General features: G+C 35.8%; 1 protein-coding gene across 3 annotated transcripts in view; it reads right to left on the bottom strand.

Moving 5' to 3' along the window:
- The window catches only part of GRIA1 (glutamate ionotropic receptor AMPA type subunit 1), a 264406-nt gene that overhangs the window by 69967 nt on the left and 176408 nt on the right, over window positions 1-18031 (bottom strand). For all 3 annotated transcript variants that reach the window (XM_081934955.1, XM_081934954.1, XM_081934956.1), the window contains exons 6-10: window positions 10984-11145; window positions 8147-8314; window positions 6288-6392; window positions 4900-5010; window positions 35-241 (exon numbers count right to left, since the gene is read on the bottom strand). In XM_081934955.1, the coding sequence (XP_081791081.1) occupies window positions 35-241; window positions 4900-5010; window positions 6288-6392; window positions 8147-8314; window positions 10984-11145 (753 nt within the window). The remainder of the gene's footprint in view (window positions 1-34; window positions 242-4899; window positions 5011-6287; window positions 6393-8146; window positions 8315-10983; window positions 11146-18031) is intronic.

Raw genomic sequence — 18031 nt, 5'->3', positions numbered from 1 at the left:
TTGTATAATCACTGATTCAGAACTAGAAACTCACTCCATAGACTAGCTCTCCAACCATGCCATTCCACATTTTACTTTCAGAATCTCGAGCGCCGTATTTTCCATCAGCAACAATCTGCAAGCTGTAGTTGTAGCCAACGTGTTTTGCAATTTCAGCAGCTAATTCTACACAATATCCCTCATATCTCAAATTTCCTTCCAATGGCTCACTGCTCTTCTTTTGCATCACATATGGAGATTCCTGAGAGAAACAGAGGAAGTTACATGATCAATGTTTCAATGTTTTGGCAGTGAAAACTGTTTTGCATAATGTTAAAATCTTTGTATTTGATGTGAAGTGCAAGTTAAATGTTTCCACTGCTGAAGTGCTCTAGGAGTACTGCCAGGATACATTCAACATTAATCAGCTCCCTTTTAATTTTAAATATTACCCCATTTGTGCACTTTGGGATGATGGAAATAAAATTATGACATTCTTTAAGTACTTATGATATTATATCCCAATCTTGAGCTTGATATTTTCTTGACATTGAAACTCTCAAATTCCCAATCTCTTCTTGTAGAACTTAGTGTAGTTTCCAGTCCTACAATGAGTTTTAATTTATTGGAATCCTTAAATAGTGACATGTCCCAAAGATGCTTTTTTCCCCTAGATGCAACTTTTTCCAATTGCCTCTTGAAAAAAAGCACCTTTGGAACAACCATGACCTGGGTGACTGAGAATCTCCATAGACATAAATGGTGGAATGCACATCTCAGTATTTGTCATTCAAGCTGATGAGCAAAAGGTAGGGTAGCCTAATTATAAGCCATGATGCTCAGTCTTTATGTAGCAGAAGAAAAGGAGATATATCATTTGTGTCAGCCTGCTGGCAGGCAAATGAGCATATCCTTTTAGGTCCCACGAGAGATTGACATTATACCTTCCCCAGTTAAAATGCTCATACACCCTTTTTATTTTCCTCTTAAAATTGGAGAGAAGATTTTGACATCACGTGGAAGGTAGTACAGAGAATTGCCCCACGAGGATCTGTGATTCTATATGAACATATAAGAATGACAAGCCAGAATTATGCTGAAAGCTTCTATTTTAAGATTTGCTGGTCAACCTGTCATTTTTCTCTAGAGGGAAACAAAAGATAGGCAGCTTTGGAATACCAAGACAGTGTAGATAAGACAAGAATAGAATATTATTTCTAGAAATGGAGAAAGAGTCTTTTAGAGTCTTCCTATTTAAAATAAAATTTTAAAATGGCCGGTTCATTTATTTAGTCAATATACAAAATGGAAGTAAATGAGTAGGTAAATAATAAATAGTTTCAAGGAAAGTATCTGAAATTTAGACTGTGACTAAGCACATTGATGGTTCTGTTTAAAAACATTATTATGACAAAAGAGGTATGTTCTCAGTAGGATTTACGAATAGCTTAAGGAGGGAGAGACAGCTGCTGTCTGGAGCTCCATCAGTATCGCTTTTACCAATACCACCATCAATGAATTCCATAAAGAAGATTCCATGGGTGCACTAACATGCAAAAGCAACTGATTCACAAAGCTCAGCCATATTATTACTTTAATAATTCTCACTTGAACCAATAGTCCAATTCTCTCAACAAGCATAAGAAACAGCAAAGCAAAATAAAATTAAATATTAATTAATCAAACAGTTTAGCAGGCTTTGGAAACTTATTCTAAGACTAAACAATTCATAAGTATATTTATTTGTTAATGGATAAGAGTTAAAAGCTTTATCAAAACTAGACACATTACAGATAATATTGAGCTAGTAGAAAATTTGGTTGATTTAAACAAAAAGAAAGACAAAATTGCAATTTTTAGTACATGCTCTCTCTCTCTCTCTCTCTCTCTCTCTCTCTGTGTGTGTGTGTGTGTGTGTCTGTCTGTCTGTCTGTCTGTCTGTCTGTTTGTCTGTCTGTGCGCCTTCAAGTCAGTGTTAACTCCTGGGGTCTGCCTGGACAAATCCCTGCAGTTTTCTTGGCAAGGTTTCTTGGAAATGGTTTTCCATTGCTTTATTGCTGAAAGTGACTTTTTTGCCGAAAGTGACTTTGTGCCTAAGGCAGGACTAGAACTCACAGTCTCCTGGTTTCTAGCTGGTGCCTTAATCACTACACTAAATTAGTTCTTGTGCATCTTAGCTCCATGTGAATTGCTTATAGAAAACTATAAAATGAGTTCAGAGTCTTCATGAGACGCTCAATAAAGTGATGATAAATGGCGTATTTAAAACATTTAAATCCTCTAAAATTACTAGAAAGAGATCTCCACTTTTCCTTTGGATCTTTGTTTAGAACAACTAGCTTGTACTATTAGACAAAATTATGCTTTCTGTGATTTTTGTATAATTAATTAGAATATCAATTGGTATTCTCTGCTGATGATATTTTATTGTTTATCTCTGAATCTTGTACAGTAATTTAATTCTAGCTTTGCTGAATTTGATTAATGCCTTCGCTGAAATTGCAGGATATTCTATTAACCAATGTAAATTGGAAATGATCTCTGTAGATAAAATTTTGTTTACACATGCATTAAGTGATTACCATTTTTATATAGGTACTGAATTTATCAATTATTTAGATATACTTACTCCAAACAACATTTCTCAAACTGTAACACTAAATACAAGTAAGATATATAAAGAAGCTTCTCTGTTCTTTGGTAGATGGGAATTATTAAAATTAAACTTTTAGGCTAGAAAGTGAACAGAATTCTCAATATTTTCTTTTTTGCATGGATCCTTATCTGGAAAACATTTTCAAAAACTCAGTATGCTGTTCTATAAATTTCTATGAGGTAAGGTGCTTCAATTCTGAAGATACCTTTGAAAAAATGCAACTATCAATCAAAGATGGAAGTTTGGAATTTTCCCAATTTTGAATAATACATTATGCATACCTTTTGATTAATATTAGTACTTGTGGTCATCTTTACTTAGTGCATAGTTATTGTCTGTATGTTTTTGTAATGAGTAACACCTTTAGTTAATTGAACTATTTTGGATTCAAAACAATTTAGTTAATTGAACTGTTTAGGATTCAAACTATAATATTTGCTGTATTTTCTATTTATATATTTATATGATCACGCTTTGCTCGCACAAGCAGGAAGCCAAAGGCACCAGCCTGAAGATAGCGAGTGGGACCTCGGCCAAGACAATCTCAATCCTCCGTGGGAAAAGACCCAAATACAACAAAACTAGCACAAACAGTTTATTATTTTTGAATGCCTATGGTATAATTTTTTGAATTATATGACGAATACATGGCTATAGCAAGATATTGATTGGGCAACAGAAATGGAGTCTTTACGCCCTGATTACCACCAGCCCAAGATATCTTTAACTTGCTTCTTATAATTATAAATGAAAACTAACTTTTAGATATTTGAAGTCTACAGATATTTTTAATCATTTATTTATGATAATTTGCATGCCTTTTTATTAAACAAACTCCTTTTGTTTTAGAGTAGATGGCCAGGTTTTCTTAATATATCTTAATATTAAGCACTTGGAGATTACACCTTAAACTTATAAAAAGAATAATTGCATCATCAGCATATAAAAGATGGAGGACAAATTTATCTCCTAGCATTGAAGGAAAAATATTTTCAGGCATACTCTGGATTATACAATTAATGGAGAAATTGAAAAGCAGTTTTAACGTGTTTCTACATGGAAAATCTCTGAAAAGTGGCATTTCTTATTTTTACCCTAAAATATAAATACCTGACATGTTTGTAGATATAAAATGTCATTCAGGGAAGTCATGGAACTTTTTCAGAAAATAATAACCTAATTTATATGTTAACCTCCAAATCTAACTGAAACAGATGTTCGAGGTCCAGCTTTAATCACATCATATATTTTTTTCAGCTTCAGGAATCGCAACAGCTGCTGTGAGAAATATCCATAGCCATCTTATCCAAATGTCGTATTACTCAAATATGTGAATATTTGCATATAGTTGAATTTCTAGCCAATCATGTATAAAACATCTGTTTATGAAATGTTTACGAGGAATCCCAGATAATTACAGAATAATAGCATGATAGATGATCAAGCTTTTTTTCCAAGCTTTTAAGGCTGACTAAATTTCATTTTACTTCTGTTCTGTCAGATGTTTATCCGGCTTCTTGAAAATGTTGAATTGGGGAATTTATTATTACAAGTTAAATTTGTTCTCTAAGTTTAGGAACTTTTTAGATATAAAAACTATACTTTTATTTCTCCATGTCAAAGCTGTAGTGTCTTCTCAGGGTTAGTTCTCCTCATTAAAAATAAGAGAGTAACACAGTAAAAAGAAAAGAAAAAAATAAAGATATCAAACATGGTAATGAAACACATAATGGTAAGAAAAGATGCAGTTTTTACAGTGTCTATTATTTTAAGCAGTTTATTATTGCAATCTGTTTATTTATTAGCTCTATAGCTGCTTTTTGTCTCAGGAGTTTGATGGGGAAGCTTTCTCATTATTCCCACAGATATCAAGGGAAGTGTCAAGAGAGAGAAATTGGATTCAAAGCCATCAAGTAATTTTCCTTGAAAAGTTGGACTCGAATCTAGGATTCCACAATTCTAGTCCAACCTCTTAAACAGTAAATCACTTTGACTTCCACACTGGCTAGGGAATTCTAAGAACTGAAGTCCACACATCTTTAAGCTGCCAAGGTTGAGAAACACTGTACTGAATTGATATCTGGTGAACTATTCAGTTTCATTACCATCATATAAAGCTTGATAATGTCAACTATGTGGCAAGTCTTAAACTGCTTTTGCTTTAAATATTTTGCTTCTGAAATTGTACACAATTCTAAATGAAAGAAAACACAAAATTAGAATGGAATTTACTGAGATAAAGGTCTCAGCATCAGAATACTTACAAGAATAGTTGTGACAATATAGGTCCTGTTCTGCAGAGTTGTTGTTTCATTTGCACCTGGCTGATCTGTGATGGTTGGAACAAATTTTTCATCTTCATTCCAATATCCAATCTAGAAATAATCAACAGAATATTGTACATCTTTGGCAAAACTCAATGTTCTACACCCTATTTGTGAGAAAACCTTGTGGTAAACGTTGTACAAAATAAATCCACTATTTTTCAAATACTGAAATTTATTTACATTTCAAAATTTGCGGCATTATTGATTTTGTCCAGACATATTGAAGACAAAGGAAAAGTGTAAGACATAAGTACTTTGCATATGTATTTAGGTGCATATCATTAGATTAATGAAAGCATATATGAATCTTTTATATTAATATTTTTGAGATAAATCTGATATTCCTATTTTTCACCGTCTCCTTTTGCGTATCAGCATGCACAAATTGTCCTTAAAATGTTAAACTTTCATGACTCTGTATCTTTTTAATTCAGAGATTAGATGAGTTTTACTGGCAATAGGAAATCATCTGGGAATTAATCTATTGCTAATACCTGTATGAAAAGTTCTGATTTGCATTTTTTGACTAATGTTTTAGTTAGAAGTTATCATATTTCAATTTTCTGGATGTGGAGTCACAGTTCTTAACAGATTAGTACATTTACTTTTTAAAATGCTCTGAGAGAAAATGTTGTATTTAAATTCATATTAAATATTAAAATAATATTGACAGATGAATTTTGGATTTACAGAATTAAAATATACCACAAGAATAAATAGGATGTAATTATCAATTTAAAAAAGCAATAAAGATGAGCTTTAAAGTCTTAAAATCCATCCTGTTCTATTGTTTGGTTTTTCATTCCAGAATCTTTTCCTAATAGTGATATTACCAGAATAGTGGATGAAGTTGGGGAGGGATTATTTACTTTTTAAAAATGTTGATAGAGGCTCAGACATTTTTTTCAACTTTATTTAATCTCAGGGAAAACTTATTTGCTTACAGAAGCACCCTTCATAAAGTATGTTGCAATAATAAAATTTGATTTGATTTGACTCTTCACAAAGCAGTTTTTTCTCTCAACTAAATTTCCTGATACTTCATCATACGTGATTTCAGGAAGTGTTAGAGAGGAATAGAAACCAGTCTGTGAAGAATCTGCATATTATGCTTTCTAAAAGTTGAAGAGATCCCAAATTTATTCCTACAGAAATTCATGAGAAAAAGGTTTCAAATCCTATACTACAAAAATAAGTGCCAGAGATAAATCCATTTTATGCCTTATTTACACAAATGTTTTAGCTCATGACCCAAGAGGCATCAATGTTTTCAGAAACAAGTTCCATTCAGAAACAAGTTCCATTCCCGAGCTAACCAGCTTTACCTTTCTGATCCCATCATGTTTCATTTCAATAACATGAAGGGTGTAATTAGTTCGATGTCCTTTCTCGTTAAACTGGACAGTTCCTGTGAGTCCTTCAAAGCGCACCTATAAAAAGAAGAGGAGGTGGTAAAGGATGACAATTGTTACAAAATTTTCGTATCTCTTTTCCAAACCTCTTAAATCAGATCAAATGATATATTTATGGATCAATACGTATCAAGATTTTTCTTCAGGTGTTTTCTTTTCAAGTCGTCTGTACTGAGGACACAACCTCATTTGTGTGCAGGTAATGTCAACTTTCCAGCTCAGACTTTTTGTCAGATTCCAAAACCCAGGAAAGACACATCGGGATTCTTCTAAGCAGATGCCTTTATGGTTCCTCACCTAAAGACAGATATCTTGCCAAACTAAAGCAGACTACTTGCACCATATAAAACATATACTCTGGGAACTATTATGAGGAGCTGTCTTCACCCTCTTTCTCACACACAAACTACCTAAACTGCTTTATCTCTTGCTCTAACTAGTTATCTTACTAACAAAATCATCATTCCCATCATCTAAACGATAAGGGATTTATAAACTACACTTACTCCTGACTTTACAGTCATTTGTTTAGCAACTATTCAAAGTTACAATAGTGCTTAAACGTGATTTACAACCAATCCTTGCACTTAAGATCATCACTGCATCCTGGCAATCATGTGATCACTATTTGCAACTGTTGCATATTTTTGATAGTTGCAGTGTTCCATGATTACCATTTGTGACCTTTCCATCTCGTTTACAACAAACAAATTAAATCGGGAAGCTGGCAGGAGATCACAAATCATGGACATGTGATATTTAACTTAATTTTTTGATCTATACAACAAATGCAACTGGGACTGCGGGAGCTGCTGTTGCTTAGTGGGCAGTCACGTAATGTTTTGGTTAATAAATGGAGTCCCAACTAAGAAAAAATTACATTCAAATTAAAAACAACAAAACACAAGGAAAGATTGTATTTGCAGTAGGCTGGCAGGGAGGTGACAATGTCACCCATTCCTGCTGTCCAGAAATTGTTGGCCCACTGCCATGAAGAACAACCTAGCTATGGAGTTCTACCCATAGACATTTCTTTTCTCACAAGGTTTTTCAGAATCTGAACATTTTAACACTGATATTTTAAATGCCTCTAATAAAGTGACTTTTATATGTTTTCCCATTCTAAACTCTCATTTCTCTTAATACTAGTACTGCGTGGATTTCTCTTAATACTAGTACTGTATGCATTGCATACATTGCATAATATACAGACTCTGTTTCAATGCAAAATATTAATAGGGATTTTTTTCTTGTACAATGGAAAATAGTAAATTAAGGGGCAAGGCAGTTGATGTAACTTATTTCTAACAACCTAGCTTTGATCTACAAGAAGCATTCAAACATGCTGCTCATCATCAATCTGATAGAGTATAATCGAGGAAGAATTGTGTAATATTATGTCAGCATCTTTGACACAGCCAGCATTATATCTTATAAAAGATATAAAGGATAATGAATTATCTACTATAATCCTATTTTAGGTTGCTGGAACATTTTAATTCAAGCTTGATGAATTCAGGATCCATACCTAGAAGGAAAATGCACCCCCTCCCCAAATGTTCACAGTCAGATTTCTTTTCTTAAATAAAATGTGATTTTTCAAGACTACTTTAGAAATTCAATTTCAGTATAAATATTCAGTGATCATCCTTGTTTATAATATAACATGATACAGAATTACAGTCCATGAAATAATGAATAATGAATAGCAATTCATATATTCTAACAATGTTATAATCTGCCCAAGGTTAAATTTTGTTTTATTTTCTAACCTGTTGTAGAGCTCTCTGGATGTCAATCCCTTGTCCCCAAGGAACAGCTGGATTTGCCAGGCAATCCCCAGCATTCCCACGACGGGAAATATCGATCCGTTGTTTTCTGAGACTCTGAAAGGCTTCTGCCATTACCCGAACCCCATCATACGTAAGAGCAGATGTGTACTAGAAAATAGATTAAAATATGCATGTTGGCTATTAGGCTTGATTTGGGAAATGCTTGTTCCTTCTCCCAAAACAGGAACCAAGAAATCTTCAATTTCCAGGATTCAGCCACCCCAAACTCTGTTTGGTTAATATCAATGTCGACTTAATGTGTCAGAAAAATAATTATGTTAAGTAATACTGGGTGCTTCAAAAATAAAGAGCAGCATTATTTTGTAGGTTTTTGAACTGAAGTTGCGATTGCTATTCATAGCATTTATCCTAGCACTTGTAGGAACCACTTATTTTGCATGGTTTGCTGCAATTTTCAAAGCCAAGCTGTCATTGCACCAGACAAGAAGGAGTTTTAATTTTCAACCAGTTTATCACAGGAGCCTGACACTGATTTGGGCTGAGAGGGAATCCCTGGCCCAAGGCCATCCAGCTGACTTCTATGTCTAGAAGATTAGATCCTCCCAGCTCAAAATCCACCACCTTAGCCACTATATCATGCAGTCTCTTGAAATCTGAGTTAAAATACCAATTTGGCTGGAATTGACAAGCCATGAAAAGTCATATAGAATTTTGCTAGATGTAGATGAATGGTGACGTGCATGTTCTTCTGTAGGTACATTTTTATGCCTAATAATATTGGTGAAAATTATAATTTTCTGGGAAAAGCTGCAGCTGCTTTAAGTAGTTTGCACTCCTGTACACTCCAAAGCACAACCTACTTATTATGCTAATTTTGCTTTCAGCCGAGTTTTAATTAATCTGTTCTACCTTGAGAGTCATTTTAGTTTGATGAAAATACAAGATATTCAGAATAATAATGACAACTTGATTTCAGTAGGTATAATTTAAGCGGCTACAGGATAAATCATGATCCAATACATTATAATATTTGTAGGATTTGCTGCTGCAGGCTTTAGAAAATTATACATAAGAAGTTAAAGCCTTGGACTCTGTTTTTAACTGTTCAAGATTTGCATCATGATAAAGTGAGTTTCTGGCTGTGTAGGTTAAAACAAAACAAAAACAGTTTGCCTTAATATGAAAGCTCCAGAAAATTTCCCTCCCTCCCTCTCCCTCTTTCCCTACGATATTCAGTCTACTATACAACTTACCAATCCTTAAAACATTGTCGCAGTAAGGTGAGAAAAAGAACTTAGTTTTTCACAATGAAGGATCTATGAGAAGGTAAGCAACAGGGTATGTATCTTTCTATCACATTTACACAAAGTTCTGAGGATGAACTCTGGTTTAAAAATTATTTGTTTAAAAGATTCCATAGCACCATATATTTATTCAATTCAGTGCAAAGCAATCATTCAGCACCCCACTAACTAAATAATTTGTTATAGAGTCCCCTAAACAGAAGAACAAGGCATAAAACTTCCTTTAGTTATCCTAATGCTAATTAATACATGTAAGTTACTTAAAGACTGAAATCTTACTTACATGCAATATTGCTTCCGAACAACCCAAAAAGAACTAGGATATATTCTCTCTCTCTGAGCACTAACACTGAATGTTAGGGAAACAGTTGCAGATAATTTTCCTTAATTTCCCATAGATGTGTTGCACTTTGACTGTCAGAATTCCCCAAGAGTATGGTATCCCAAACAGTATATGGGCATTCTGTCTGAATAGTCTGTAAGTTAAGCATATCTGGAGAAACTAAGCGGGGATAGTTACGGACATGCTAATGCTCATGCAATGTTAAGCCATTATTAAGGAGGAACTCATTGCTATATCCTTTTGCATTTTGTTGTACTGCTTGATCAAACAACTGTTTGTTGTTGCCTTTGGTGAGAGGAGGGGAACGTACAGTAAGTTTAATAATAAACAAGTAATTTATTAATTTCATTTGCATACATTGAGGTCCTATGGACTGAAATACCTATTCTACATAAAGACACAATATAAACACAAATAATATAAATATATATTATAATATAATATAAATAATTATATTAATAAATAGTGATAGGTCCCTTGGGTGAAACATAAAAATGTATGGAACACCAATTGAACACCATTGGCATCAATCAATTGCAAAAGGCAGCTTTACTTGGAACAGCTTACATCTTGTGACTATACTTTTAACACTGGCAAACATTAACATCTGCCTATCCCAGGTCCTTTGGTGGATAAAAATATCAAACCCAGTCAACAACAACAATAAATAATAATATTAAAAATCTGGCTGACTGCATGACCAACCACTGGTTGTGTATGTTTATGTTCTATGTGTATTATTGTCTGTTCAAGTGAGTCCAGTTTAGAGTGAAAGCATCTCCGGTGAAGGTTAGAGACCATAATCTACAATGTTGGTCTAGTACCAGTTTAACTCCAAGGGACAGCGACTGGCCCAAAAGCACCCAGCTGGTTTCTATTTCTAAGGAAGGACCTGCTTAAACCTGTTCCTAGTTAAACCTTACTACCACATTAACACGCTGATTCATGTTTGTGTATGCGTATTTATGTGCTTCAAAATGAGGATTCTTCATTTCGAAAGTCCTTTCTAGTTTAGCAAAAGAAAACAGTGTTGCCTATAACTTAACTGAAGCCAATTCCGCTGTAATTTGCTATGGGAAAAAAAGGGCCCTAAACCGCCTAGTCTGACACAAGGAACAAGAAAATGGCATTAACACCTCCTCAAACAAATGGTTTTCAGTACCACTTGCCTTTGGCCTCTTCCAGTCCACCCGAGGTTGTTCCCTTGCATCATTGTTTTTCCACTGTTGCATGATCCTGGCTGGGATGGTGTCTGTGTAATTCACCAGTTGGAATCCAGTCACATTTGCTCCACTTTCTTTGAATTTCCCCAGGTCAATATCCATAAATCCCTAAGGAGGAAAAAACAACAACCAACAACAGCAACAACAAAAGTGATGAATGAACACATATTAACATAAGCAGTAAACTTTTATAGAGCAATTTTTACCAATACTGATGAAAAATGCAATAATCTAAATATCCCAGACCAAAATGTTATCCTTCAAAAAATTGTTCTGCACCTCAAGTACTATGGAAAATTCTTTGCTCATTAATAATTTTTACAATGTTTTTTTTTAACAGACAACAGTGGAATTTAAAAATAATTGAACACATTTTAAATACATACATTTCCAAAGGAGTTCTCAAAATAATTGCAGACTAATAAAGAAAAGGGTGAGAAGCAAATAAGAGAATGAGATCCCTATGAAAATGACGTGGATTAGGAAAATGCCCATTTCTCTAACCATAAATATAAATATAAAATATTCCCTTGTTCTTTGCGCAAGCCAAATAATGTGACTTGCCCAAACAGAATCTTCTACAATATAGCACAATTTTCCTAAATATGTTTGGAAAAAAGAAGTAAATTAAGAAAAGTACTCACCAAGGTGTATATGGGAAGCGTATATAAATTGGGATAATTACATAAGCAATTGCAACATGCAAGAGCAGGCCAATTTTGCTTGGTCTCTCAACAGCGTTCGATGCTATCAATCCTTCTGGAGCAACTTTGGGGATTGGGAGGGGGGCAGGGCCGGATTTTCCTATAGGCTAACTAGGCTTCAGCCTAGGGCCTCAAGATCAAGAGGGGCCTTTTATTTTTATTTATTATCCGTGCCACATTTTTTATAAAGGTTAGTACCAATTACAACATGTTTCATTTAATATATTGATATATATGACAGTAATGATGCATTTTATTATCTCTCATGTAATTTACAAACTTAAAAATGGGAGGTGAAAGGGCCCCATAAGTGGAATAGCCTAGTGACTCTTTTCATCTAAATCCGGCCCTGGAGGGGGGGCTTTGTGCTATCCTGGGTCACTTCCTTCCTCTATGGCCACTCTCAGTCTGTGTTAATACCATAGGAGACAAGAGATCCACCCATCACCCACTGCTTTGCAGGGTCCCGCAAGGTCAGTACTCTCTCTGCTCTTATTGAACATTTGCATGAAGCTATTGGATGAGATCATCCATCACCATGGACTGAGACATTATCAATATGCTGATGATACTCAGCTGTATATCTCAGCCTATGGTGAGTTAAGTAATGATGTGACCATCCTCTCACAGTGCCTGGAGGCTGTTGGGGGCTGGATGGGGAACACTGTATCTAGCAGGACCCAGAAGAAGGGCCTTCTCCGTGGTGGCTCCCTCCCTCTGGAGCATCAGACCTCTGGAAATTAAACTGGCCTTCACTTAGACACTCTTTTGGAATGCCCTGAAGATCTGATTCTGTCAATGGGCCTGGAGAACCCAGAACAGGAAAGAGCCCATTAAATGGCTGGTATGAGTAGGTGGTGTGGTGGTGGTGAGGGATTATTTTATTTTTATTTATTTATTTATTTTATATTGTGTTTTTAATTTCTTGTTTTCTGCCCTGAGTTGCTGTGAGCGAGTAGGCAGCAACATCATTTTTCCAAATAAATAAATAAAAAATCTTGAATAGATTTAAATCTATTCAAATCTATCTAAATCTAAAACTATTAGACCAATCTGCACATCACTCATCCTAAACCCAGTGCTTTGGGTTTTTCAACTTTTGAAATGATGCAGTGGAACAAAATAGGTTGTGGAGAAGTAGGAATAATAGAGCAAATGAGACATGGCTCACTGTGTGGAGGCATCTGTTCGATATAGTGCATTTTTATCCTGCCACATTCCACAAGGATTTAAGTGTGTTCCAAGTGTATAAAGCCAATGGAGCCAAGACAGAGTGACAACAGCAGTTTTCATCCCTGAGGAGTAGCAAGCCTAGTTTTAGTAATTAGCTTCAGAAGTAAATTGGCAAGAGGAGAGAAGAGGGAACCAGCAAATATACCAGGCAGTTAGAGCGAAAGATATTCACATTTCTGTTGATTCATGAACTAATGGAGCTGCACAGAGTTTTGGGACACTCTGAATTATTTATACTGTTCTGAACAGAACTCAAACCCAATCTATGCTATCCTTTAACAAGGGTAGAGTTAAATATGTTTCAAGCCTTTACTGCCAAAGAAAAAGGAAAAAGTGAAATGGTGACTTGAATTTCAATGTGAAAAGGAAAACGGGCCCATTAGCCAGGACACATTTTCATTACAGCTGCTTGAAAATGAAATGAAAAAGTATTTTTTTGGGGGGGGGAAAGTATTCCTGGGAATTATTCAATAGACAAAGTGTCTACCTTTCCAATGGATTATTACACAGGAATATCCAATTTAACTCTCCTGCCCTCAGTCAACTAATAAAAAAAATGGGCATGTTTCATCAAGTTATAGATCATGAAACAAAAGGTTTTATAAAATCTTATTTTGAGGTACAGATTAACCTTACTTTCCCTAATACAGTGGTCTCTGGTAGAACTGAAACTTTAAACCCCTGAAGTGCCCAATCAGATTTGGTCATGCAAACCAGGATTACAGCAGTTATATTGTCATCCCAACATATCCAGGAATTTGCATATTAAAAGTGTGCTCAACAGAACAGACAACGGTTTAGAAATTTCCCTCTGAACCCATTGTTTATAGTCTTGAGGCATCTCTTCAAGGCTCTTTCTCAATTTTTCTAAATTTGTGTGTATGTTGTAGGCCAGCGATGGCGAACCTTTTTTGGCTCGCGTGCCACAAGTGGGGGGAGCGCAGGAAGGTCGTGTGCGGGCGTGCCGCACCCATAATGCAACGCGTGACCTCCAGTGCACATGCGCGCACACTGTGCGACCCCCCCATTTTTACATGCTTTTTTCGCCCTCCCCAGGCTCCAGAGGCTTTATAGGAGCCTGGGGAGGGCGAAAAGAGCCTCCCCCCCCGAGGCCCTCCGGAGGCTTCAGTGACTTCCGGTTTGCTCGGAGGGTCGTTTTAAGTGCTCCGAAGGCATCAGGGAAGCCTCTGGACAGTCCCTGAAGCCTTCGGAACGCTTAAAACGACCCTCCAAGCAACCCGGAGGTCACTCGCGTGCCCTGACAAATGGCTCTGCGTGCCACTTGTGGCACGCGTGCCATAGGTTCGCCATCACTGTTGTAGGCCATTTCCTGATTCTCTATATACAGTACTCAAGAACATAAAAAGAAGGCTTCAACATGATCCACCTGCTTTGAAGATCTGAACAGTAGATTTCACAAGGCATTTCACAAGCCAACTTTTTGAATGGCTTGCATTGCCATAACAAAGTTTTATTTCAAATGTTCAGATCATAAATATTGTAAGACTGTAAAGATAAATATCAGCACCTTGAACTTGCTTTTGGAAATATAAAAATGAGTCATGGAATTGTTTTCAGAAGCAGAAAACTGTGTTCACTATAATCAGTCCTGATATCAATCTAGCCACACTATTTTAGACTAAGTGGACTTTCTGAATCTTCAGACATGTTTCAAGGGAGAGGTACAGTATGCATGTATGGGGGTGGTATGGAAATGACCTTGGGAGACAAGAGCTGCAGATTGGACAATCATCATGTAACAGATATCTCAGGCCACAGAAAGAGAAAAGGCATGAAAATCTTCCCTAGTTAAGGGCCACAGAAAAACTCCATCCCCACTGCTTCCCATACGAAACTGGAACCATTGCAACATTGAGCTTTTAGCTCCCATCCTAGAATACTGAATTGTATGTGCAATTTTCTTTTTTCTTTTTTTTAATGAATGAATTACAATAGATTCAGAGTTGTCCCAGAATGAAAAAAAAATCATAATGGTGGAAGGACGGAATCTCAGATGGCACCACAAGCTATATCGATTAGGGGTATAAAGCCATGATAAAAAGTAGCCATTCATGACATCATTCAATTGGAAAAGACTGCAAATATAATCTGGCAACTTTAAGATCTGTGAACTTCAATTCCCAGAATTCCCAAGTACCAATTGATGTGTTTTAACCTTTCAATTTATAGTTAATCTAGATAAGACATTAACTGGGTTTTTCCCTTTAGAATGAAGCATCTATTGGGAGAATAGCGCATTTAGAGAACAGCATAGAGGAAGAAAATAGACAGCAGATAATAATAAATAGAACGTGGGAAATATGAAGTTGCTCCTTTCCCTGCTGTGGCCTTGAAGACAATCACTTCTCAAAGGTAGCATTAGGATAAAATGCCCGTCAGCACCAATTAGGTTTCAGAGAAGAAATAAATGTGTTAATGGTGCTCCAGTTTTCATCCCAACCCTATTTGCAACAATGTGAGTGTTAAAGGCATTCATTTAAAGTCATATCTAGTTTAGCCCTAAGCTATGCAAATTTGGCAGGTCATACGTTTAGTTTCATATACAAGTCAATTGTACTTGACAAGAGGCTAAATCATTCACACAAGTGAAAAACCAAGCCAGAAGTTAGTAAACTATAGCCAATGCCAACCAAAAAATGTTTAAAAAGAAGGTAAGTTTTGACAGCTTCTACATTATGACTTATTTATTAACCATGAGTTAAACTAAACTATGCCCAAGGTAGACATAAGAAGAATGTATGATTAATTATGATTTTTAGCAGGTTTGCTAACTCATATGCAATTCAAATAGGAGCATGCAGGTCATTCTGATTTGTTAAATTTGAATAGAATTATTATTTTTACATTCCCTAGCCTAGATTAGAAATTGAACTACTCCCATCCTTTTTCCCAAGATGTGAGTGAGAATTCACTGCTGTGTACAGGAGAAAAATAGCAAATAACAGGTACAAAGAAGAGTGAGTGTAAAAGGACAGCTTCTTAAATTCTAGGATAGTCTATTTATAAATAGCATGATTAAATGTTTTCTGATTTGTTTTGTTTGACCTCTTTTTTTTTTGGCTAGGTCTATTAATTGTTTGCCTTAAAGGTAACATTTTTTTCTCTTTGTTTGCTAATATGATTCCTAATCAACTGGAGCCCAAGGGATAGAATGGGCTATAAATTGGAATAAAAAATGTGAAACTGCCCACTGGATAGCATGCAAGCTAGCTTAAAACAAAACAAAACCAGTCATAAAACCAGCTAGGTGGCAAAACCAGGCGATAGCAATTGCAAATATATTCCCATTAGCATTAAAACTCCCCTACAGCTTCAAAAGTGGGCCATTTAATTTAAAAACAAAAAGCAAGCAGTTAATACAATCTGGTAGCATTAACTCAGCAGAGCTAGATTTCCTGGGCAATGCTGAACAGGTGAGGTTGGAAAGATACATTTAAAGCATACATCGTTAGAAATCTATCTTTCCGTTTGAAATATGGCAATCTATTTCCATACTCTTTCACTATTTATGAAACTATTTAATTTTAAGTTACTCATACTAAAAGTTAAAGATAGACAGATAATAGAATAGTTTCAACAGAAGAAAAGTCAAATTAGACTAAAACTGATGTTTTTTTTTTTAATTGATGAAAAAATACTACTGCAAAAACATGTTCCATGGGGCATTTCTTTTCCCCAGACAGCAGTCCATGAAAATGTTTAGCAAGGTAGAATATAAAATAAATTAAACAATGTCACTTATTACATTTTTATCCATTAGTGTTTGCCTCAATTAGTGGCATGGCAGCCTAGTGATGACGAGGCTTGCTTCCCACTTTGAAGGTTGAGATTTCAATCCTAGGTAGTAGTAGTTGTTTCTGTTCAAGGCCTCAAAGAAAAAACGCACAGCTACATACAGTCATCCCAAGTTAAGGGACTACAGGGTCATAAAAATAAAGTTTAGTGTTTGCCTCAATTAATTAGGCTTCGCTCCTACAATGTCTGCTTGAACCTTGGCAGTTTTCTCCAGGATCCTCAAATCTAATCTGTGAACATGAGCTTTGCAAGACAGGAATCTATTCCACCAGTTTTGCCCATTGAGGCAGTCAGTTTATCTATTCCATTTCAGTTCCGTACATTGTATTCTAAAGGCACATTGCTCTAGTAATCTGTCGCATATTGTCTGCCACAACGTCTTACCTGTCAATGACTTCTTCAACTTCAACTTCAATAATACATGGGCAAACAATGGATACAAACCATTCCAAACTTGATTGCAGAAAATAAAACTTCAGAAACAGAGTGGTCAATTCCTGGAATGCTCTACCTGACTCCGTTGTTACATCCTCTAACCCTCACAGCTTCAACCTTAAACTGTCTACCGTGGACCTCACCCCATTCCTAAGAGGTCCGTAAAGGAGGTGTGCATAAGTGCACCAGAGTGCCTACTGTCCCTGTGCTACTATAACCATTTATTTGTATTCATTTCTTTTGTTCATATCCATGTTTATATTTATGCTTCCTATCTTGTAAATGTTTGACAAACTAATAAAATACAAAATACACAAAATACACTTTTCAAGATCAGCTACTTCATGTCCTTCAAATACTAGGAAAGATACCAGTGTCAGGCCTATAGTTATGTTTCTTTTAGGATCTTTGGCCTACCACACTTTCTATTAATTTCTTATGCTGTTTCATTAGTGCAGTAGTTGGGAGGGGGGAATAGAAAGGAGGAGGATTGTGGAATGTTTTGTTGTCATTCTTTCTAGAAGCTCAAGGTCATCTTTTGTCTCCGCACCTCGACACCTGACCGGAAGCAGAGGGGTGTAGATGCCAGCGTGGAAGATGATGATTGGAACATGTGATGGATTATCATTATGAGGTGTGGGGATAAGATCATGAACTTTCAACTGGGTGGAATTCCAGGAAGAGAATCAGATTTGAAATTCCACAGTACGTTGCCAACATGCCTGTATGATTAAATTGGAACTTTAAGGATGATTCTGCCTTGGTCTCTGATTGATTTCATGCATGGTATTTGGAACGCTGACAGC

This window comes from Natrix helvetica (assembly GCF_964273705.1).
Source record: "Natrix helvetica genome assembly, chromosome: 1".
NCBI lineage: Eukaryota > Metazoa > Chordata > Lepidosauria > Squamata > Natricidae > Natrix > Natrix helvetica.
This window is presented reverse-complemented; position numbering and strand designations above follow the sequence as displayed.